The sequence below is a fragment of the Chaetodon trifascialis genome, chromosome 10, assembly GCF_039877785.1.
Source record: "Chaetodon trifascialis isolate fChaTrf1 chromosome 10, fChaTrf1.hap1, whole genome shotgun sequence".
In the NCBI taxonomy this organism is placed as follows: domain Eukaryota; kingdom Metazoa; phylum Chordata; class Actinopteri; order Chaetodontiformes; family Chaetodontidae; genus Chaetodon; species Chaetodon trifascialis.
Genome location: NC_092065.1, coordinates 8,000,493 through 8,023,859, shown reverse-complemented (window position 1 = coordinate 8,023,859; position 23,367 = coordinate 8,000,493). Strand labels below are relative to the sequence as shown.

At 43.0% G+C, this 23,367-nt stretch overlaps 1 protein-coding gene across 2 annotated transcripts; it reads left to right on the top strand.

Moving 5' to 3' along the window:
- The first annotated feature begins 851 nt into the window (after window positions 1–851).
- LOC139337978 (calcium-independent phospholipase A2-gamma-like) lies at window positions 852–22,981 on the top strand. Of its 2 annotated transcripts, none has more exons than XM_070972840.1 (10): window positions 852–996; window positions 1,472–2,597; window positions 3,744–3,893; window positions 4,949–5,100; window positions 5,432–5,526; window positions 6,527–6,698; window positions 8,240–8,297; window positions 8,651–8,845; window positions 17,839–18,034; window positions 21,038–22,981. In XM_070972840.1, the coding sequence occupies exons 2-10, from the start codon at window positions 1,662–1,664 to the stop codon at window positions 21,313–21,315; spliced, it is 2,232 nt and encodes a 743-aa protein (XP_070828941.1). In that variant the 5' UTR covers window positions 852–996; window positions 1,472–1,661; the 3' UTR covers window positions 21,316–22,981. The 2 variants fall into 2 exon arrangements, with proteins under 2 accessions (XP_070828941.1, XP_070828940.1); XM_070972839.1 differs by having other exon boundaries at window positions 1,282–2,597.
- Window positions 22,982–23,367: the final 386 nt, after the last annotated feature.

Below are 23,367 nucleotides of genomic sequence, written 5' to 3'. Positions count from 1 at the left end.
CTTCTTTTGGTTTCATCTGATAACCTTTCATAAGCTGCACAAAGAAAGACAAGATTCAGTCGAGGCTGGAAGTACACACAAATATATGATAAACATGCAAGCTCAAGCATATACATTCAACCCTAGCCACATAGACTACCTCAGAGTCTACATTAGAAATAATAATACTGCAGTCAGTAAGGAAACAGTAATTTTGTACAAAACAAAACAACCTAAAAAAAAAAAAAAAAAAAAAAAAGCTACCCAACACTAAACATGACAGTGTCGAGCTGTTAGGTCGTGTTATCAACAAGCATTAGTAAAAGCAGCATCACTTCTTCTTCGCTCCTTTTACTGCAGAAGGATGACTAGACATAAGAAGTCTACACTGTCAGTTAAAGCAGTTCATACCCTCGAACAGACGACAGTCACCCTTGTTGTGTTTGTATTATAGCGTCTATCAATATTATACTACACATACTGTAATCTTATGGAGTTGTAGGCGTATTTTAAACTTTATATATTTTTTTATATTTATATTTTAGTTATTGCATGATGCAAACATTTTGTAAAAGGAGTAGTCATTTTATTTCCAAGTGTCTGCCGAGCGCTCCATTTGTGTATGTGTGATTCCCGTGCAGGGGTGGGGACCCATTTCTAATAATGGGTGTGCGAGTCCGCCTACCCAGGAGCGTTTACGGTGTACGCTGGTCATGACTAAAAGTTGATCCTCAGCTGCGGTTAACGGTGGGAAGAATTTTCTCAACCAATCAACAGACTCGACTTAAGGGGTCCAGCGCTAGACAGCCAGTTACAAAGCCCATTGAATGTCACGTGATCATTGTTTTTCTTTTGAGTGACGTCCTCACGTCATTCTGGAAAGCAGTGTCAGGTCGAATGACCGTATTTACAATCGTACGTTGTTGTACTTTCTTGTTAACATTAAGGAAGGATGGCAACTTAATGAGAATGTTAAAGGATTTCCGGCTTTCATAACACGACGGCATAAAATGACTGGTATGCTTCATTATATTTTGTGTGGCCTTTATGAATGCTGGGGAGTTAGCTAGCTGGGGAGCTAACAGCTAGTTGCTGATGTTGAAATGTGATTCTCGGTAGAAGTTAGCTATGTTGTTGTCCTCTCAGGATCATTTACCAAAGGGGTGTCCCTTCTGAAGAAAAGTGAACAATGCTAGATTTAGGAGCAGTTAACATTATTATTTCACATGTCACAAACCATTGTCTTTCTCACTGTTTCCTTGCTTTCATGTATGCATTATTTTCTCTGTTTTTCATCACCAGGCTAATGAAAAGGGACAGCATAGACTTAACATTGCTATGAATGGCTCAAACCCCCGTGACCTGAGAGAATGAGTCATAGATGGGCTCCAAATACCTGGGTGAAAGGAAGCAGAGCATTTCATTTGTGGCAATCACATGTTGTTTGCAAGTCAGCAGCATCACTTCCCTTGTCTGGTACATCTCACTGCAGGGTTCATGTACGACAGTCTTGTCACCACAAGGTTGGCTTTCTGAGCTGGAAGCACATCCACCACCTGAGGATCACAAGGCGGAAGGGATGGCTTGTTAAAGCTAATCAGTTTCGACAAAGGTGTCTCCACACCAGCACCCTGTATTTGAACACTTCAGCCTCACGGTGGGCTGCTGGTCTGCGCCAACACATGTCGCGGGTGAGGAACACTCTGGACACAGTTTCTAAAGCTGTGAGCGGCACACATACAGAACTTCTCTCCAAAATCGCCAGACTTAAACCAAATACTTTAAAGGCTGGGAAAAAGGCTGAGGCTAGTGTTGAATCAACGGCAAAAGCTAATGAGAGTGCAGTCACACCTACTTCCACTCCCAGTAATGCTGCTACCCCTTCTCTGTCTACTCCACCCAAACCCATATGTGACTCGTCTTCTGCCAGTCCTATTCCTACTTCGGCTGCTACGCTTGATTCAAGTGCCACTACCTCTACCTATCCTCACAGTTCTTCCCAGGCGACTGTCACTGCCACAGTTGTGACTGTGGGTGAACTAAGGGAGAAAAGGCTAAAACGCGTTGTTCCAGCTGTCAAAGCCAGTTGTACCAGGAAGCAAGAGGAGCTTAAACCTTCACTGAGTGATACTGGGAGCAAGAGCACAACTTCCAAGCAAACCACAGCACTTTTCCATCCCAGCACCTTTTCAGTCAACCTGGATGAGACTTACAACTACCTAGCCCATCATATCAATTCATACTTTGGCAGCAGCACAAAGACTCAGGACAAGAAAGTGAACAATGTTGACTATTCCTCTGCTCCCTCTCAGGGTCAACCAACTAGTGACCTCATGCCAGTGTCTGCTAAAACAGACTCTCCTGCTCCAGTTACCCCACCTTCCTCTAAGAAGGGTTTAGGACACTACCTTTCCTACTCAGCTCCCACTGTACAAGCCTTCGTGGGAAATTACATTGCTCCCCTCGTCCCCAAGTTCAGGACAGCAGAGTCCAAACGTGCTGCAGTGGTGGAGAAGAAGTCTGCGGATGTGCTAGTCAAGCCGACTGAGGCCACGATTAGTAAAGAGCAGAAAGCTGCTGAGGAGAAAGCCAAGAAACTTCTGCTTCAAAGGGAGAAGGTAAGTCTACAAAAAATAAAGTTTTATTTTTAGATGTACCTAATGTTGGGATAATAAAATCACAATTAGCACATATTTTGTTGTGTTTTTACAGCCCTGATTCAGAAAACATTGTGTAGCTGTGTAAAACATAAATAAAAACAGAATGCAATCATTTGCAAATTAACTTACCAACAACAGTTTTCCCCCTTTCATACCCAATCATGATACTCTCACCTGTTACCAATCAACCTGTTTACCTGTGGAATGTTCCAAACAGGTGTTTTTGGAGCATTCCACAACTTTCGCAGTCTTTAGTTGCTGCATCAAATTCGGAATAAGCAGATATTTACAAAAATCAGTGAAGCTGATGAGCTTAAACATTAAATATATTGTCTTCATACTGTTTTAATTGAGTATATGTCAAAAAGGATCAGCAAATTGTCACATAGTGTTCCAACCTTTCTGGAATCAGGGTTGTAGTATTCTTCTGTGTGTTTGGGAAACATAAGCAATTATCTTGCAAAATGCCTCACTGCACCTCAGTGTTGTTCAGTGCTGATCATAACTTTGAGCCTTTTTGTTGATTTTTTTTTTTTATTTATCTCTGAGGGTAGAGGCAACAGAAGGTGTGGGCTTTGTATGCCAAGCCAGGCTTTTATGTTATGTTATGTGGAGATATAAACACAGCTGACATTTTATTCAATCCCAAGGTTGGATTGAGTCATTTTAAACAGAACAAGATGTTTTGCACAAGTTAGCAGATAGCAGGAACACTGCATGACGAATGTCCTTTGGTTGATGATGTACAGTAGATTGATGTGACATACAGATAACCCAGTTTACCTTTAGATGATGGATAAATTGCTAGCTGTTATGAGAAAACATTAGATACAGAGATACACAGTAGCATTTCAGAATGTTTATGGCATTGTTCCACCTTTGAGTGATTCAGAGTTCACTTCTGGGGTCTGGCCTGTGCAGGTAAAGCAAGCTTTGTTTGTCATCAGCTTACTGTCAGCCCTATTTACTGTAGGTTAGTGTTGTATAATGTGTTTCTCACTTACTGTCTCTCATCCTGGTCTAGGAGGACACAAGAGAAAGAAATTAAACAATGACAATGCCAGCTAATGTTTAGCTGACAGGTTGCACATTTTTTCCTCCTAGATCATTGCCAAGGTGAGTGTGGACAATCGAACTCGGGCTCTGGTACAGGGTCTCCACAGGGCATCAGATGTAAGGGTCTACATCAACAGGGTGGAGGACCTCAGCTACCACCTCCTGGAGTTTCCAGAGACGAGTGGTGTTGCTGTCAAGGTGACTAGCTTTTCTTTCTAGCATAATGCAAAATGTAATGGGACGTGTCTGATGTGTCTTAACATATCAAAAGCAGCAATGGCAGTGTTCACAGCAGCGTTATTTCTATGCATACATGATGTGTTATATCGATCATGGGCTGTTAAACAGTTGTGGCGTGCAAATCATGTACATAATCACCCTCTGCTTGTGTTTGGGAATTTTCCCATGCCAAGCAAAATGTCAAGAGCCCAGCAACTGCATGCAGACTGCATACTGCAGCATTTATTTATGTGTCAGCGTTATCCGTGATGGTGGAACGTATTTAGTGCTAACCTATTTCAAACCAAGGCCACTTTTTACGAGTGTGAGAAAGTCATCTATAAAAAATAAAAAAACAGATCAAGACTAGTGCTTAGCTCAACATTTTGTTGGAGGAGGAATATTTGAAAGCCTTGGAAATGGAAACAGAAATAAAAGAGACCACTGTGATGACATTGTGGTGACTGACTGACCTGAATTTGGTCTTAATGTTGTTGTGCTGTGAGTGACTCCTCACAAACATCCCAGCACTGTCAATCAGTTTACATCATGACGGTTTGGTTGGAAGTCACGTACACGTACAGAAATCTCCAGAGGGAGTTGCAAATTCAGTCTATAGTAGCTTTAAGGTGTCAAGTTTTATTTACCCACCATCCAAGGTCTTTAAGGTGTGGTCAGCCTTAAAACACCAGACTTGATCTGCCTTCATTTCAGTGCAGGTTTGACATGCATTCAGTTTTCACAGCAGACGATCTCACCTTCGTTTTGCTGAGTTCATTCTGATTAAACAATGACTTGCAAAATGGCAAAACTTGTCAATTTCCAATCAATTGGTGAGAGACAGTGGGATCAATGTCTCGTTCAGGAAGCATCGATTGTTTGTGCCCTTGTGTGGGTAACTGCATGCTGAAAGAAAACAAGCAGCAGAATAGGAGCAATGCAGTATGACTGATTGTAAACAAATACAGGGATAGAGGCTACAGCAGATGTCAGATGTATTCTGACTGCCACAGTGTGTTTTTTATGTTCCTTAGGAGAAGGTTATCCCTTGCCTGCTGCGTCTGAAACAGGCCAGTGACCCAGGCCTGAGGGCAGCAGTTAGAGAAGCCCTCGCTCTGGTGGGCTACCACACACCTGTTAAAGGCCGGGGCATCCGGATCCTGTCCATAGATGGAGGAGGATTAAGGTACAAGTTCAACTCTTCTTCTTTCTTTTTATTGGAAGATAAGAGTTGCTGATGTTGATTCTTTTCCAAGTGGAACTTAATGGCATTCACTTCAGCAAAGGCCATTTTTTGAAAAGCAATCACTGCCTCTATTAGCAGTTTCATCAGTCAAGTAAATGTATTCTTGAGAAACATTCAGTTAAATGGAAAGGGATTTATTTCCCATTTGTCTTTGTTATTCTATTTGAAAAGTCAGTCAGCCGTCAATCTGTGGCTAATTTGCGTGCTGCGGTTGTCGTCTTATTAATTTATGGCTCTGTGTGGATGTCTGTGTCTGACTTTGTGCTTTCAGGGGAATTCTTGCACTTCAGACGTTACACAAGTTGGAGGCCCTGACCGGCAAGCCCATTTACAAACTGTTTGATTATATCTGTGGTGTGAGCACAGGTGCGTTGTCCTCCTGCCCTGCCTCTGTGTACGTGTGGATGTGTCTGGTTTATGAGGGAATAGTGTTGCAGGCTGGACTGGCAGCACTGATCACACTCTGACCCATTTGTTGCTCTACTTGTTTTGACCTCAATTTCACCAACGGCACCACTGTAAGGTCAGCCTTGCTGCTTAGGCCCCAGCAAAACTCTTTCAAATCCTCCAAATTCTTGAATTCTTTATAGAATTATGTTTTTTATAAAATTCTGAAGCTTCATTTTGTTTCAGAAATTGCATAAGAGGTCAATTCATACGTTTCCCTTAATGAAAAACCACCACCAGGGGGTGCTGTGGACCATCCTCATGCAGTCTTCTCCATCTGCCACTTTGTTGGTTTCACTTCACAGCAGATTAAGAAACTGCATTTTAATTGCAGAGCACATTGGTCTTTAATCACCACCAGAAGTTTCTGTTTGTTCCCACTTCCTATCAGTTCTCTGAGTCTTAATCTCCAACAGTTGGAGGTGCTTTATTTTCACACTTAGTCAATTTTGTCAAACCATAATGTAATCCGCCTGCTAGACTGAATGATGTCCGCACATATAAACCCCATCTGGGCCACATCTGGCTCCTTTGATCATTCACATTATTCAGGTGCACCTTGTCTCTGCCCTCATAGCACTGTTGTGGCTTGGAAATCCTCTCAGAGATCCTTAATCATGGAGATAAAGGAGCTGAAAAGTATCTGCCTATAGTGTGACAGCCATGTTAATCCCATGCCTTTGCGATGTCACTCTTAACAGATAATCCTTCAGGCAATTAACCTTGCATCAATGCCACACCTTGAGAGTAACAGAACAATGTTTGCTCATTTATTACCAAGATTACCATGTTGCATTCCCAAAGGAGTGACTGAAACTCTTGTGCTTCCTGTTTACAAAGATATGCTTGTAATGGTTCATTTACCAGCACCTCTCAGCCATTCCCCCTCTTTGACTGTTCACATGTGGTTTTCGTTCAGGTGCTATCCTCGGGTTCTTGCTGGGTGTGTTCCAAATCCCGCTGAACGAGTGTGATGATCTTTACCGGAAGTTGGGTTCAGATGTCTTCAAGCAGAATGTCATTGTTGGTACCGTGAAGATGGGCTGGAGCCATGCTTTCTATGACAGCGAGGCCTGGGAGAACATCCTCAGGTCAGTACCTTTCTCAGTGATGGCGGTGTGCTGGTTGTGCTTTGTTAATGTGGAGCCATGGTAAAATGCTGTGACATTGGTGAAACTGTTCAAAAGCCTTTTATTTTTTATGTCCTTTTTTTTCTTTGATTCTTTCCTTTTTGTAAATTTTCTTGCCATTATGAAAGTAAACACAGAGATTCTAAACTAAAATGATAAAGTGAACATCTCATCTGCTCTTTGTTTTTGCAAAGTTATGTTAACATTGTATGATAATTAGTGCTGTCAAAAATATCGCGTTATTAAGGCGTTAACGCAAATCAATTTTAACGACGTCATTTTTTTTATCGTGCGATTAACGCTCTTTGTGACCTAGTGAACTTGTAGTTTTTTATAGGCTGTGGCCAGGCGAGTAACGTTGCAAAAACTACAGGATCCGATTGTAAACCGGAAACAAAACAATAGACACGCCCCACGTGTGTTTTGGTCTCGTCTGCTTGCTAGCTGTGAAGGTGTAGGCGGATGTCAAGTGCGAAACGCCGAAATGGATGCGAACAAGATTCTGAATAGAAAGTTTAGTTTCAAAAAGTTGCCAGATGGATCGACTGACAAGACCAAAGTTTGGAAAGAGACATATTGATACTGCAACTAAAAACAAGCTTACTGCAGCCATAGCCAAGCAATGTTCATTGTTTCTGGAGAGAAATAAGAGGCTGCGTTGATCAGCCTCTGGTGAATAAACAGAAGAGCATGACAGTCTGACTGCTGTATGTTCAGAGGAAACTTAAGAAAGGAAAGTTAAAGCCATGGTTAAACTGCACTATAGGCTGAGTCCTAGTTCACAATGATGTGCACTTTGTAACTTTATCTTGTATCACCCTGTTTTGATCCCTTAGAAAGTGTTGTTGAAGGGGCTTTTTTGTAACCAAGCATTTATTTTTTTTGTCATCTGTTTACTGACAGTGTTAAATTGTGTGAGATTTGATTCATTCAAATGTGAATGACTGCTCAAAATGAGAATGTTAGTGTGAAATATAACACTACACGTTGTTGTTTTCAATAAAAAACATTTGCACAAAGCAAGCCTATCCACTTTTCCATGTTGATAACAGTATTAAAATGATAATTAATGGGACATTTAGAATAGATAAAAATGTGCAAAATTTGAGATTAATTGCGAGTTAACCATGACATTTATGCGATTAATCGATTTTAATCGATTGACAGCACTAATGATAATGCTTTTTAAATTGTGCATTTCAATAAAAATGCAGACATAGTTACTTATTAGAATTTTATTCATGTAAAGGATAAAAACCACATGCATTATAAGCATTCAGATAAAGTCCACATAGATTGTTGGAAATGGCCTAAAAATCTCCAGAACAGTATAAAGGTCCTTTTAAATATAATTAAGCCGATCACAGAATGATTTCAAGCTCCATTAACTGATGCGCAGGGGGAATTTGTGAAGCTTGCAGAAAGAAATCTGTATCAAGTCACACTGCTATCCAAAATTCACTAAACCAGAAAATAACATCATCCTATCTTCCCTTCCACAGAGAGAAAATGGGCTCTCATCTCCTGGTAGAGACTTCAAGAAACCCCGAATGCCCCAAGGTGAGCCTTAGAAGATGGTCTGACTCATTCCTGCTCTGGCACTGACCAATGAGCCTTTGCCTCACCTTGTTCAGTGGGGTATTACAGAGGAAGCTCTTTTCTCTATCTCTGTCCTGCATACCTCTGCATGACAAGTAGAAGGGAAATACTCAGAAGTCATATGGGACAGTAAGGGTAAAGATTGGATGTCATATGTCAGCACACTCCTCTGAGGCTGAGATGATTTTAAATGAATCTGTCAGAATGTCAGTCCAGATGTTATGCCTGCGTTTTAGATTTTTTTTTTGATTGTAAAATGCTGCCTCATGCTGAATAAGAAAAGTCACGCTGTATGCCACGGCCTTTACCTGCAGGTGGCAGCGGTGAGCACCATAGTGAACCGGGGCACTCCTCTGAAGGCCTATGTGTTCAGGAACTACAACCTGCTGCCCGGGGTGCGCTCTCCCTATCTAGGGGGCTGCCAGCACCAGCTCTGGCAGGCCATCCGTGCTACGTCAGCAGCCCCTGGGTATTTCCAAGAGTTCACTTTGGGAGATGATCTCCACCAGGTCAGTCGCACACACAGCGGTAACAGGGCAGTGGAAAGAGTGGCAGCGGGCATGATGATTAAATCAGTGTTGGATACAGAAGAAGGAAAGTGAACGGACTCATGACAGTGGACTTGAAGTCTTTAGCTTATGCTTTTATCGAGGATGATTGTTATGAGCGCAACTGTTGCGTAAACTTAAATTCCTGTATAACACCACCATTACAGACAAAGAGAGCACGTGTTACAGAACATAACAAATACTGAACGTTGTCCTGTAGACCTTTATGGGTCAGCAATCAACACACTATGAGAGGTCAATCCAAAACATTGCATGCACACATTTTAGGGTCAGTTGCACTAGTACCACATATGGGGGGTGTCTTCATATGCTTATTTAACGCCATTTTTATACTAAACAAAAGCTGTATCTCTGCATTGCTTTTCATGATCATGGTTAGTTGGGCCCTGTGATTTATAAGATGCTGACAACACAGGCTGAATCAGGGATAATCAAGACAGAATCAAAGAAAAAGCCGAATAACGTGGAAATTGCCAAAACGTGGATCCTAACATTCTTAACATTTTTTCATAGCACCTTAGCCGAATGAACAGAGAAAAAACTATGCTGCCATTTGTTGATGTCTCTCTCACACACACACACACACACACACACACACACACACACACACACACACACACACACACAGTCGTGTCAACGAGGTCGTCTGAGAGAGAGAGAGAGAGGCAGTATGCAAGCAAGAGCTCATCACTTCAAAAAACTCAGAAGTGCAGATTCAAGCTGTGTGTTCATTGATTACTGATTGACTGACTGTATGCAGAGTCAGATATTCTGTTGGAAAAAATGAAAACGCTACAATACGTCCGTGTCTGATCAAGCTTTGCAAACAAGGACGAGTGTTGCCTGAACGTGAGATTAGTCAGACCCACTCACCCGGTGTGTCCGAGCTGCGCATGGACGCTGCCCTGCAGAAGATCCGTTAGTTGGGTAATAGTGCGCTGTGGTATTACATCAAATTGATTGATACTAATGAAATTTTGAATGTCTTCTTATTGAATTGTTGAGATTCATGGAGCCCTACTGTACCCAAAGGTGGGTCACTTTATTAATTCATAACTCTTGAATCATGAGTCAACATGAGTCCAATTCATATACCTTAGTAATTTATGGACTATTGTATCATGTTGGTAAAAACTTGTGAAAGCATTGGTGTTTTCCTTACAAAGCTGCTCTCATGCTGCAATTGTTTCTACTCTATTAAATTCTAATACTCCGAACGGTTTGGCCATGATGCATGAAAAGAACGAACAAACATGTTCTCAAGTTCAAAGACCTTTGCTCAGCCACATAAATATTGTGATACTTCATGTTGAGTGTGCGTGTTAAGTCTGTTTTGCACTGATGCTCTCTTTCATACCCAGCTCACATTCACACCATATATTTACACACCTAGTGGAAATTTAACTGCAGTCCTCTGCTACAGTAACACAGGGCTTATTGTGGATTTAAATGCCTTGTGCAGTCGCTGTTGACGGTGGAGATTTTAAAGGATTTCGAGAAGCCTAATGAGAAAAATCCTCTGCGCAGCAAGTGAGAGGGAGGAACTGCATTTCCATCCTGTCGGTGTTTATTTCCAGTCAGTTGCATTTTGACAGGAGAGTGAGGGGTAGAGTCGCAGTGAGACACACTTACATCCATCTCCTCTAAACAGGTATGCATTAGCCATCAGTAACATAACAACCCGCCACTCCACTCTGCTGTTTTACTGATCAATGCGTATGGCTTCTCTGGTTGCCTTCACCTTTTCAGTCAGGGCTTAGTCAGTAAAGAGCAACGAAGAAAAAAGAAACCATGTGAGCAGAAAAACACGTAAATGTAAATTTTTACAAAATAGAGATAAAAAGCACTCAGGAAAACATGGATGCAAGTCATTGTGCTTCACCTCTGTTTGAGTATTCAGTTGATGTAGCCTGTGTTTGACCTGTCGCATCCAGATGTCAATATCCCTTCAATTGACATTCAGACACAGATGTGTTTGAAAAGACGAACTCACACACGTGAATGAGCATGTGTTTGGATCAAAGGCAATATCCCGTGTCGGCACGCTCCCACACTCTTAATTGGAAGCTGTGTTACTTGTGTAGGTGAATGGGGAAGTTCAGGGGGAGAGAATGAAAGAGACTAGCTGATGAAACCCCACCTGTGGTGGGAGATTTCCCCAGCTTACTGTCTAGCAGGTCTCACCCTATGCTGAGATGCATAAATTAGCCCAATGCTGCGCTTCCTTCATCACTCAAAACTGCTACGTCTGCCTCATTAGAATGAAAAGACGGACAATCTAATTATGGAACTACTTTTCCAAACTCTGTTAACCGCCACCAGGAAACCTCACACTGTGAGAAGATGAGACTCCGTCACTAGTTTAATATATTTAACATGTTTAAAGTGAAATCTGTTACATTTGGACTTTGGACTGAATGAAATGGCAAAGAGAGCCTCAGTCCTGGTTTAGTAACAGATGCTTTCTTTGCCCTGCTCATGTTTTTCTCTGGCTAATAAGTCTTTAGAGAATATTTTAAGGAGGTGTTTTGCCTTGACTGGCAATTCCTTGGTGGTTTGAGCCTTTGCTCATTTGTTCCACGTTCTATCCCTTTTCATATTTGGTTCACCTGCGTTCACCATGACTGGAGTTATTCTTCTAGTATTTGTTTTGCTGTGTTTTGCTATTCCAAACAGCAGAGTTTTGCACATCAGAACATTGACGTTAGGCTATAAACATGTACATATTGTAAAAAGTTCAGTTTTGTGTTTCATGCTAATGCAGACATACCAGAAGAGGTGAAAGGAGGTTGTAGAGGACTCTGTGTTTGTGCTACCTGAAAGACAATTTCTGTGTTTAAGTCAGGAGTCTTCACAGCTCCTTTAACTGCCAGCTGTGGCTGAAAATGGAATTAAACATCTTCCAGAAACACCCGTTGTATGTAATGTAATTTAAAAAGAGACATCAAAGTAATATGTTTGACTTATAAGTAAATGCTTATTTGGGAGAACTGATTGAAACCAGGATGAAAATACTTAAAGGATAATTTTCATGAGTTTTGAATGGACAGTGCAATCTAAGACAAAGCCAAAGGACAGCATTTATGATACGTTTCCATGTGAACCCAGCCATCTCCAAAATGCCACCCAGCTTGATGGCTTTATTTGCCGTCTGCTTGAGCCACTGAAACCAGCCGTGAGCATAACATGCTGTCTGTGTGACGTCAGGATTCCCTGGAGGGAGAGTCATCTCACCCTTTTCCACAAACGCCCACAGAGTTTTCCACTTAATTCAGGCCCCAAACAATCATCCTTTTGTACGGTGAGTGCAGGAGAGTCGCCATGCCATGTGCTGAGCGAATGCCGGAATTCTCAAGCTGCGTTTCAAGAAAGTCGTGATTGCTCGATGTGTCTGTGATTGTGCGGACTGGAGTGGAAGTCTGACAGAGTCAGATTTAGACTGGTAATGCAGGGGAAATTCTAACTTGGAGCAAGACCTTTGAAGCAGAGCAGCCATGTTTTTATCAAAGCCTCACACTTGCTACCATAGTCATGGAGAGGATGCGTTAGTGAGGAGCAACAAGGGGGAAAAGAGCGAAAAAAAGGAGGAGATGAAGGGAGGGAGGTTCCACATTAAAGCTCTCTCAGTTATCACTGCTGTAAAGAACACAGAAGGAGAAGACTTCAGATGTCTCACAATGGATGCCAGGGCATGCGTAGAATGGCGAGGAGGGCCTGATTTTCTCCGCCTAGTTGCCATGGCGTCTCCTGAGGCGATGGGGAGGAATGGGAGCGTGTTTTGTGCCCACCTCTGCCAGCGTTCGATGGGGAGGGATGGGATCAGTGTGCCACCACCCCCAGTGTGAGCTCTTGAGAGCCCCGACATGGCAGCAGGAAAGACTTCACACAGTCTGAAATGGAGTAGGTCACATCAGCACTCCTATACTTTTTGTAACTAATGAATGACAACAGGAATGAGTCAGAAATGACTCCCAGAAGCCGTTAAATGTGGCAGCTTTGGCTAATGAACTCAGACTGCTTGACTCTGTGTGAGAAAAGCGGCAGAAGAGTCACAGGGTCTCACATAATTAAGCGCCATTCCAAAAGTACAGTTCACAAAATCATAACCTTTTGGACCACCCGCTTCTCTTCTCTTTCATTTCCTCTTAAAGGCCACTGGAGGTGAAGTTATTGGTCGTAAATTACATGCTCAGCACCGCAGTGCTTCTCAGATGAGTCAGACCGGAGGAGAGGAGAGGTTGTGGATTCAGAGAAGCGACAGGGAGTATAAACCTGAGCTTTTAGCCTCTTCCTCCTCCTCATCCCAGCCCTCTCCTCCTGTGTTAAGCCCTGAGAGCTGGGCCTGGAGGCTGTTGGAGCTCAGACTCGTGAGCCCTGCTGCAGACAGCATCCTCCTCCCGGATTCAGGATCCCTGTCCCTTGAGCATTAACGTGCGTAAATGGATTCTCACATTGTCACTTTACCTCTTGTTTCCTTCACTGACTGCCCTTTTTGTTCTGTTATATACATATGCACTGGCACTTGATTGCACTGGCATGCTTGTTTAGGGATTAGGCCAGTGCACTGATTATGTTGACTGACTGCTGGTGTGAAAGCTTTTCTGCATCTTCCTCTGTCTCCAACCCCCTTGCCTTCTCACAGTGCTGCACCACATGTAGCAGGCTTCTCACTGCAGTGGCTCCAGATGAGATTTCTTGAAACAAATCAGCTTTAAACCTTCCATTGCAATGTATTGAAATGCAAGCCTGTGTGTGCTCAGTAACCTCTCATGTGCAGCAGGGAAATTAGCTTTAAATTACCCAGTAGGTGACTTATTATGATAGACAGTAAAATTATGCTTCCTAATATGAAGCTGTCAGATATGTGCATAAAGCCTCAAGGAATCTAGACTGAGTAAATATGAGCAAGGGGGTTCTGTACCCATTTATATCACTGCAGGAATTGTCGCAGTTTAATCTGAATGACTTCAGCCAGCAGGGATGATTCATTGTTTCAATACTGGCTGCACATGTGTGGTCATGTATTCACGCAATGTGTGAGAAAAGGTAACTGTGCACAGTAGATCTCAATTTCTCTGCCTGCCTGAGGCAAAGCTGGCACTCGCACAGATGGGTCCCTCCTCTATTGACAGCCTGGGAAGATGACTTGAACCTCAATGTGACCTTTGGGGCCTATAAAGCGAAAAAAGGCAAAGAGGAGAGCTGGTCGGTGTAATCACATAATATGGCATGGAGACCTCTGGCCGGCACTTAAGAGTGTCACTCACCACACTAACACTGTTGTCATTCTCATCCTCACATCCTGACAGTGGTGGCCTTTGTGCGGACTGGATTCCATTTAGACGATTAATCTGACTCAATGAGCAGATATATTTTTCTGATTACACAGAGAGCGACTGAGAGAGCTTGCTTTCATGCGCAGTTGATTGATTTAGAAGTATTGAGAGAGGCTATTTTTTCTTAATAGCAGCTTTTATGTTCTGTATCGATAGAATGATCATCTCTGGAAAACAGTCTGGTTATTGTGCCGGGCTTAATCAGATGTCCGTGGCTTATGTAATGCTTCCCTAATTAATCATTTGAGAGAAGGGAGCCTCAGCGGCAGAGCCTCCATAATAAATCACAACAGAGCTCAGTGCCCCTCAGTCCAGCCCTGTCAAGAAAGCCAAAGAAGAAACTGTAATGACTACAGCTGCTCGTTGGGACTGTGATGTGAATTCTGCACTGCATGTATGTCGAAGGCTCACCTCATTTAGATTTAAGCAAGCGCTCTGTCCTCTTCTGTGTTGTGGCCGCTCATAATGACCCCCACACAAGACAGCATTGAAGCTTACCCACTGGTTAGAGAGCGAGATAGAGAGACACACAGGCTGAATGAAGAGGATGAAGTTTGCTGTCCCAGCTAATGGGAGCTGACGTACACTGGGGCGTGAAATGACTTTTACTGATCCTGACGATAGCACCTCTTTCCTATTCAAATCAGCTCTCCCCCTCTAAGGCTGCCTAAACTGGCGCAATGAAGATAAGCTCCCAGAACTTAATGACAGCGGAGGAATTTCAAACAGCAGTGCAAGGGACACGTAAATCATGCATGTCTTAATTTTGTTTATTTATCGCAGCTCGTATCATCTCAGTAGTTTCATTTCAGAATACCCTGTAAGATTCTTTTTAGAGCTATAGCTCAGTTTAATTGGATATCTGAAGGAGTGAAACATCTTCCCATAGGTGTGGGAGCCCTAATTAGTTGAAAACATGCTTTATTCAAGCTGCAGGAAAATAAGGAGCTGATCTGCGAATCAGCCACTAGACCCTGAAGGGCAAAGGCGAGGCCAAGGAAGCTGCGATCCTCTGGAGTATCAACAAACAGCTCTAACGGAATCAAGAAACGCTGTCAAAGGAAGGCATTAAGCCTTTCAGGAAGGCAAAATTCAGACTCGCCATTTCAACATTCAGCTTCCGTTCAGACTCTGGGGTTAAACTTCCGTCAGATGGTGATGACTGATGGGGTGTACCCTCTGAGGACATTTATCCGTCGACACGTGGCACGTTTTTTCCACAGTAATTATAGGTCTGAGCAGCATTACAGCTCCAAATCCTCACAAATGGAAGTGACCTTTGCTTTGCATCATGCTGCGTGTTTGACAGACAACTTGAGTTTGTCCATTTCGTATGCAAAGCTCATTTGCAGTTCGTGCAAAGTAGATCATTGTTTCTAACTAAACTCTTCAAATATGCCCTGGCCTCAGGAAACCCTCATGAGAATGTGGCAGTGGGCCAAGTATGGATATCTCACTGAAACGTGGCTTTAAAGAGCCCCAGCTCCTCCACTGAAGCTTCATCATCTACCAAACCTTTCTGGGTGGGTTTAGTCTGGTGTCATCTTCTTCAAGGAAGGACGGATGCTAAATATTGATTCTTTAAAAAGCTCTGAATGCCACACACAAGGAAAACCTACCCGCCTTCCGGTCGCACCACGAAGCATCCCCACTGCCAGAAAACCAGACTTTCCTTAAAAGCCTCAACTATGCTCACCAGCTCTGAATTGCCCAAGCAGGTGCACTGAATGGAGACAAGTTATAGCATTCAGCTCCCAGCTCACAAGAGCCTTGTGCTGTTGGCTTCTAATGTTACATGCCTTGGCTCTGCGTGCGAGGCCGGCCACTGTGCTTGTGAAACTTGCCCCCAGCTATGAGCACAAAGAACCCATGACTGGACCCAGACTGTTGCCATAATTGCCAGTGAGTCCAGAAAATGGAGCCTCTCACAGTGGTGTGAGTGATACAAAAACTGCTTAGTTGTGTTGTTTCCAGCTGGGCTCGTCTGGTGCTCAGGACAGTGCAAGTCCCTCTAAGTCTCCATTAGGAGCGACTCCAATCCAGGCATTTCTCCCTTTTCTGCGATTTATTTCTTGGTTTGCCAGAAACCCTACTGGTGCATAATGACGTGCTTTGGACAAACGGCTGCCTCAGCAGTTCCTCCATGCTTTGTGGCAGAGTGAAACCCTCTTTTTGTGACTTCCATCTCAGCCAGTGAGAGCGGTGCTCTCTTAGGCTCTGGCTCTCCCAGGGAATTCTCTTAATAACTAGCAATAAGGTTTTAAATGATTCATACAGTGCATTATCATAACAGATTACTTCTTTTAAATCATAGAAAGTTCCTCTTTCAGTGGTACTCAGAGGAGCTGGAGACATTTGCCTTTGTAATTTTTTGACATTTCTTCATTTTTAGCCACACTAGCAACGTGGGCAATGTAGATCTCACCTCTTCGGTTCAGATTAAAACATCAACTATTTCGTGCAGACATTCGTGGTTCCCAGAGGATGAACTACAGTCATTTTGTTGATCCCCTGTCTTTTTCTGTTGTGCCACCATGAGACTACATTTCTGTATTTTCGAGAAATGTCTCAACAGCTATTGGATGGATTTTGGTACAGACAGCCCAAAGGATTTTCTGTCATTTCTCAATGTTACACAAAGTTTTCATATAGAGCTGCTGTATTAAAAGCCACAGCAAGTCATTCATGAAGCGTCTGCTATCATGGGAGCTATTATTGATGCAGTGCCCTCAGTCTAACTACAAGTCCCTCTGCATTTCTATTTTCCTGGTCTTTGAATTGATAGTACAATTTCTCAGTCCAGCTCCCTGGATGATTAGCAAACCCTTGCCTTGCTAGCAGCCCTCATATTTCCCATCACACTGTCGGCTCCCACAGATCTGTGCAGAATTGTCGTTAGGCTGCAACGCTGCTGAAGTGAGCTGGGAAGATGGCTGTTCCCTCCCCTCTGCTCTCTGAGGCTTAATGTGTGTGAATCCATGTGACATACGCTGTCAGAAGCACATACCCGCATTATTATATGCATTGACTCAAAGCAGGCTTGAGCTTTCCATCAAACATGCACACAGTCACATAAGCAAGCACTCTTCCCCCTGGTGTGTCCCTCGACACTTGGGGCCCCACGGCTCCCACCCCCCAGCCTGGCCTCTTTAATGAGGACTGGCCCCTGTGCGTTTGATCCTGTTGCCAGCCCGCAGCCCCGCGGCCCCTCAGCCTCATGCCTATTCAACAATCCCACCAGCCTCTCCAGTTACTCCCCCGTTGCCTTGGGTAGACTATGGATCCAAAGCAAAAGCACTCCTGGGCGGCTGTTCGATATCAAAGCCAGTCTGACTGAAACTGTGAGGGAGAGGAAAAGGGGGAAAAAACAACTGCTTTGTGGACTTACAAGCAGCTCTGTAACTGCACATTGATCTGTTCTTTTTGTTCATCAGATGTTCTTCAAAAATTTCATCTATTGACTGTTAAAATCCATGAAAGGTTTTGAGGTTTCAAATGCCAATTAATTGGTTTCGCTGACTGTGGTCTTGGCATAAGAAAGCATTCATGGTCTGTAAATGGAGTCTCTAACATGGCACTCCTTCTGTTTGCGCACAGGATGGCGGTCTGCTGATTAACAACCCCACAGCACTTGCCATCCACGAGTGCAAGTGTTTGTGGCCCAACACGCCCCTGGAGTGTGTGGTCTCACTGGGTACGGGCCGCTTTGAAACCCATGGCAGGAACAGCACCACCTACACGAGCCTCAAAACCAAACTCAGCAATGTCATCAGCAGCGCCACAGACACTGAGGGTAAGTGACGGACACTGCAACACGTGAGAGGTGAATCATGGCATTTAGTCAAAGTGTGTAGCTCCACGGTGGGTAGACAAACTAATGTGAACACCACTTGAAAAATGGCTTAATTTGTCTTCTTCACTCTGAAGGGAGCTTCCTAAAGTCTGGGAAAATTACCCTGAAGATGTGCTCAGCGTTTCTGTTGAAAGCGACACATTTATTATAGAAAGCCTCTGTTACAAACTGGAGTTCTTATGTTTGAAAAGTGAGAGTTTACCAAGCACGGTGGTCTAAGCAAAAATGTCATTGATTACGTTATGGCAGTGGTTCTCAAACTGGGGGGCAGACCCCTCTGGTGGGGCACTGAACCACTGCAGGGGCTCGCGGATGACCAGGGTAAAATATCGAGTGAAACAAATTTGAATAAACATGAATTATGTCAAGAAAATCAATAAACAAGAGTTTGCTGATGCTATCGAGCTGACATTTATTTCATTAAATTCAACTCAAATGCTTTTCCTGAAGTTGCTCCTCCTGTCATTGTGAATGAATTTTTTTGGCGTCTGCAGGGAGGCTTGCCAGGAAAAGTTTGAGAACCACTGCATTGTGGGAAGCGCAAGATCGATCCACTTCTGGAGCTTGACCCAGACTAGAAAATAAAAGTCAGGAAATCTCAGCCGAACGGTCCCAGAAGTCATGACATCACATGCAAAACGCAGACGAGCTGCATTAACGAAGACGAACTCTGATCAAAAGATGAAAGAGGAATACGCCACACAGTTTATTGAAGGGTGGAAATAGATGGTATTCAACCTAATGTTGCACTGGCATTGTGTGCGATGTTGATTGAGTTTCCTGTTATGTTATTTCGCCTGCACTTGAAGATAAAGTTAATACACACTGTACAAAGACCTGAATGAATTATACCGTCTGTTTCTGTTTCACTTCTGTGGGAAGGAATTAGGTTTTGATGTCACCAGCGTAGAAAATACTGCACTGCAGGTTGACTTTGTTCCAGATACGTCCCATTGTTGCTGTCTGTAGTGGCAACCTCTTCCGTCTCCTTATCACCTCTGGACATGGGCACCTCTGCTGTGCCTAAATTTGGCTCGGTCCCCTCCCTGTTGCTGCTGCCACTGTGCAGCGTTTGACCTAGATGCTTCCCTGCACTTGTTCCTCCTGTATCTGGGATTAAGCTCTCCCCAGCTCTCCAACGGGCTTTGTTATTTAGAAACAGGAGATTAGCAAGAGTGTTTATCGCAGATTTTCTCTTTTTCAAAAGCTTCCCGCCCGTCGCAGCGTTCACAAGCCTCCTACTTTGTCTTAGGTGTATCAGTGGAGCCTCGGTTTGTTGTTGTGGACAGATAAGGCTGATCTAATGGGCTTTTAGAAGTAAACAGAGCTGCTGATGGAACTGGCTTGTGCTCACTCACAAACTCACTCAGTTATGTTTAGCGGGCCACTAATTAGGTTCTCCATCAGGTGGAGCTGCAGTTTACACCCACAGATGTAGACATTTGAGTGTCTCTACTACAGGCAAGCAAAATAATATCTGATGCAAGCTTACTGCTTATGTAGTTGCTCTATAGAGTCTGCAGTAGGATGTTTTTTTTTGCTGTGCAGTTGTTAGCGTTGTGCAGCCACTTGGTCTTGTACTTAAAAGGAAATAGTGAAATGTTATGAAGCTGATTTGAAACCAGCATGCTAATTCATTATACATTAACTAAAGCAAAAATGCTTAAACTTTAACCTACTTCCTTACATGCTTGGATGCTACAGTAAGAGCTGGCCTGTAGTCAAAGTCCATGGCAGTCATCTTGGTGAACTCATGTGAACCACAGCGCAGGCTTGTAGCACAGACTCATAAATGCTGTTAACTCAGTTATGGGTTCGCCACAGTCTGGTTTTAAATGAGCGATAGCTTTTCCCTGATGTGCAATGATTCTGGAGCCTTTGTGTGATTATTTTGTTTCTGGTTTCTGGCGAAACTGTTTAAAGAGAAAAGAAACCAGTACTCAGAAGATGTCTTGTCTGGTCACTGTGTTAACGGATTTTCCAACTAGAAGCTAGCTATTAAAGATGAAAGACTCAAATCTGTTATATAAAGATTTTATCTAGCTGCAGACAATGAATGAGAGACTATTTGATTCTTTTTTTAACAACATCCCAGAGCCCACATGGTAATCTTTTCTGCTGAGAGAGGAAATCAAAGTTTTCAACAGTTGGAACCAAACTTGCTGTGCTGATAAGTCTGGAGCTTCACGCTGGTCGCTGATAGGAGCAGGAACAAACTGTCTGCGACTGACAGGACTAAATGCTGGAATGTGGAGTGAATTATAATGGGTAAAAAACATATTTAATCTCTAGAATTAACCACATATCTACCCAGCGAGTGAAGTTTGTTGTTGCCCTTATCTTACTTTTACCCTCCAGTGTATAACTTTTCACAATGCGATAATGTAATACAGTACATTGACTGGTTGTAAAAATACAAGAAATAAAAGTCAGTAAAAGTCTCTAAATAACCTTTTTGATAAATTACTCCTTGGAGAGTTTTGCCCCACAGTCTCAAAAGCAGCTAGTTTTAACAGAATCCATGTCTGGACTCCTGCGCTGCTGAATCACCGTGGGAAGAGAAACAACCGCCGTCACCTTTTTGGATCCTTCAGGCATATTTACTCTGTTATTGCTACCCGCTGCCTGTTTGTATGCATTTGTATGTTGTTGATTTTAAACCTCTCAGACGGAGCATTTGAAAACAAGTCTGACAGACAAGCCAGACATTTTCACCATGTATTACCTCACACTCTCAGCCCTGAGCGCTTACGCTATTCCAAGCTGTCACTGCGCTGACAGGCGAGCTTTGGCGTTGCACACCCTTCTCTCGCTTAGCACAACATCTGAATGTTTGTACATATTGGTACTATTAGGAAGTTAATCGTATGTTTAGTCTGGATGTAAAATGGCACGTTTGGTTTTTCTGCACGGCCTCACGCTCACCTCTCCTCCTGCCTCCAGAGGTTCACGCCATGCTTGACGCCTTCCTCCCTCCTGACACTTACTTCCGCTTCAACCCCTACATGAGCGAAGACATCGCCATGGACGAGAACCGGCAGGAGAAGCTCAACCTGCTGCAGGCTGAGGGCATCCGTTACCTGGAGAGAAACGAGGAGAAGCTGAAGAAGGTCACGCGCATCCTCACCCGAGAGAAAAGCTCCGTCCAGAGGATGGCTGAGTGGGCCAGGCTCAGGGCTGACATGTATAACGGTCTGTCCTTCCGCTCCTCTAAGCTCTAGATCCAACACAAGCCACCTTTACCTCACATGGAAACTCTCCCCTTATTCTAAATTGCCTAGAATAAGTCATGTTACAACGCTTAGTTGTTGGCATCACAGTTGTTGACTTGGCATACAGCCCCCAAGAACACCGGCAGTGTATCCAACATGTCAAACACTACCTTCCACCTCACTCATACCTCACACCTGCGTCTGGTTGCCACTGTGGTTGTCAGTACTCGCTCTGCTGCGTTCAGAGACGATGTGTCAAATGACGTGTGTAACTGCAAACTCCTACATAGTAAATATTAACAGTTAGCTTTACTAGCAAATGTGTCTTGTATACTCAGAGGACTGGTTCAGTATTTTGGGAAATGCACTCATTTGTTAGATGAGAAGACCCAACACACGTATATCTCTGCACGGTAAATCTGAAGCTACCATCGGCAGCCGGTTAGCTTAGCTTAGCATATAGACTAGAAATGAGACTGTCCAAATGTAACAAAATCTTCCTACCTAACCATTTTCCTATGTCCAGACTTTGTGCTGAGCTTAGCTCAGCTTGCTGGCTCCAGCTACATTTTTACTGTACAGATATTAATCTTTGAGCAAGAAAGCAAATAAGCAGATTTCCTAAAATGTCAAATTGTTGCTTTAAAAAAAACAACAACTAAATACTGTAAATTTCTACAGTTTTACAGAGTGAGCACTTTTTAACCATTTGTCGTAACAAAGATTTGTTACGACAACCAGCATCTCCTGATGAACCTGTGTTTGACTGTTCACAGAAAACCATGTGGATGGGATTTGTGTTTTTGAGATGCCGTCTTTGTTAAACTAAGCCTGTAATACTGTAAAACAGTAATGTCACAAAATTATAGGAAAAAAAAATCCTTATTTTCTTATTTAATAACCCGAACCGTTTCTCAAGGTGTAAAGACTAAAATTTGCGCATTTAACAGTGCAGCTACTCTTCATCTGTTTAAACATATGCTGATGATAGTGACATTAGTACATGGGGGCCCACCTCAAGCATTACAGTATTGTGTATGTTGCATGTACGTAAGCATGTTATATTAAAGATTTTGCACATAAAGACAGGTCAATATCTAGTATAAAAAGTGTAAGTTGCAAAGACTTACCCCCCATGCTTCATTCTAAAATACAGCTAATGATTCATATTAATGATGAAATATGAATCAAAGATAAACATATGTTTCCAAATGCAGCCTCGCTGTCATAGGGATATAACTTCAGAACGTGTATTCTTTTGGCCTCAGAGTATTTTAAGTTCACTTGTTTCAAAGGCTTTTATCATTGTGTGCTTGATTGTTTGATTTTATGGATTCCCCACAGGCTGCACACATTTTTTTGCTCTGTCTTCAGTGTGCCCTCTTTCCCTTTGATGCCTCTTCTCAAAAGCTTCTTTCACCCTTTCTACCTTGCAAGTGCTGTGTTTCACTCACTCTGCTGCACTGTAACGCTTGTAAAAATCATGCGGCTTTTAGCTGAAGGACTGGTTTCAAACAGATTGCTGCGTATTGATTTGTCTGGGCTGAAAATGGTCTTGATGACATGTACGGCTAAAAAAATGCACTGCACACATTTATTGCCATGTCTAACCTGATCGAGTACTGTAATACTGATGCAGCAATGTGTCGCTCACCCCCAGACTTGAGGTATAATGGACACAGATATTACACAGATTAATATAATTCCACTGTTCTCCTGTCGGTCCTGTGTAAAGACTGTTTGAGAGTGTATGTAATTAAAACCCATCACCTCTGTTTCTTGCCTCCTAATTATATGGAGATTAGGTGATTGTGATCTCAGGAAAGCTGCTGTTGATCGGCTCAGGAAGTGAAGACGTGCGGATATTAAGTCGGTAACTTGTACTCACAACTGCTTAATTATTCCAACAGAGATCTGGACTGATATACACCTTCACCTTCTTGGTTCAATTTTCTACGTGCTTGCAAATTCTAATTTCTAAAATTACGATTGCTGGCATATCTCGATTTGCCGGTGGACACTTTCCTTCTAACTCAAACATATGCTGGTTTTTCAAAGTGT

What these genes read in the sequence shown, in the direction of transcription:
- LOC139337978 (XM_070972839.1), top strand. Translation starts at nt 1,350, where the DNA reads ATGAGTCATAGATGGGCTCCAAATACCTGGGTGAAAGGAAGCAGAGCA. An exon ending in TTCTGCTTCAAAGGGAGAAG is followed by an intron (nt 2,598 to 3,743) that starts GTAAGTCTACAA and finishes TTTTCCTCCTAG; the next exon opens with ATCATTGCCAAGGTGAGTGT. An exon ending in GAAACCCCGAATGCCCCAAG is followed by an intron (nt 8,298 to 8,650) that starts GTGAGCCTTAGA and finishes CTTTACCTGCAG; the next exon opens with GTGGCAGCGGTGAGCACCAT.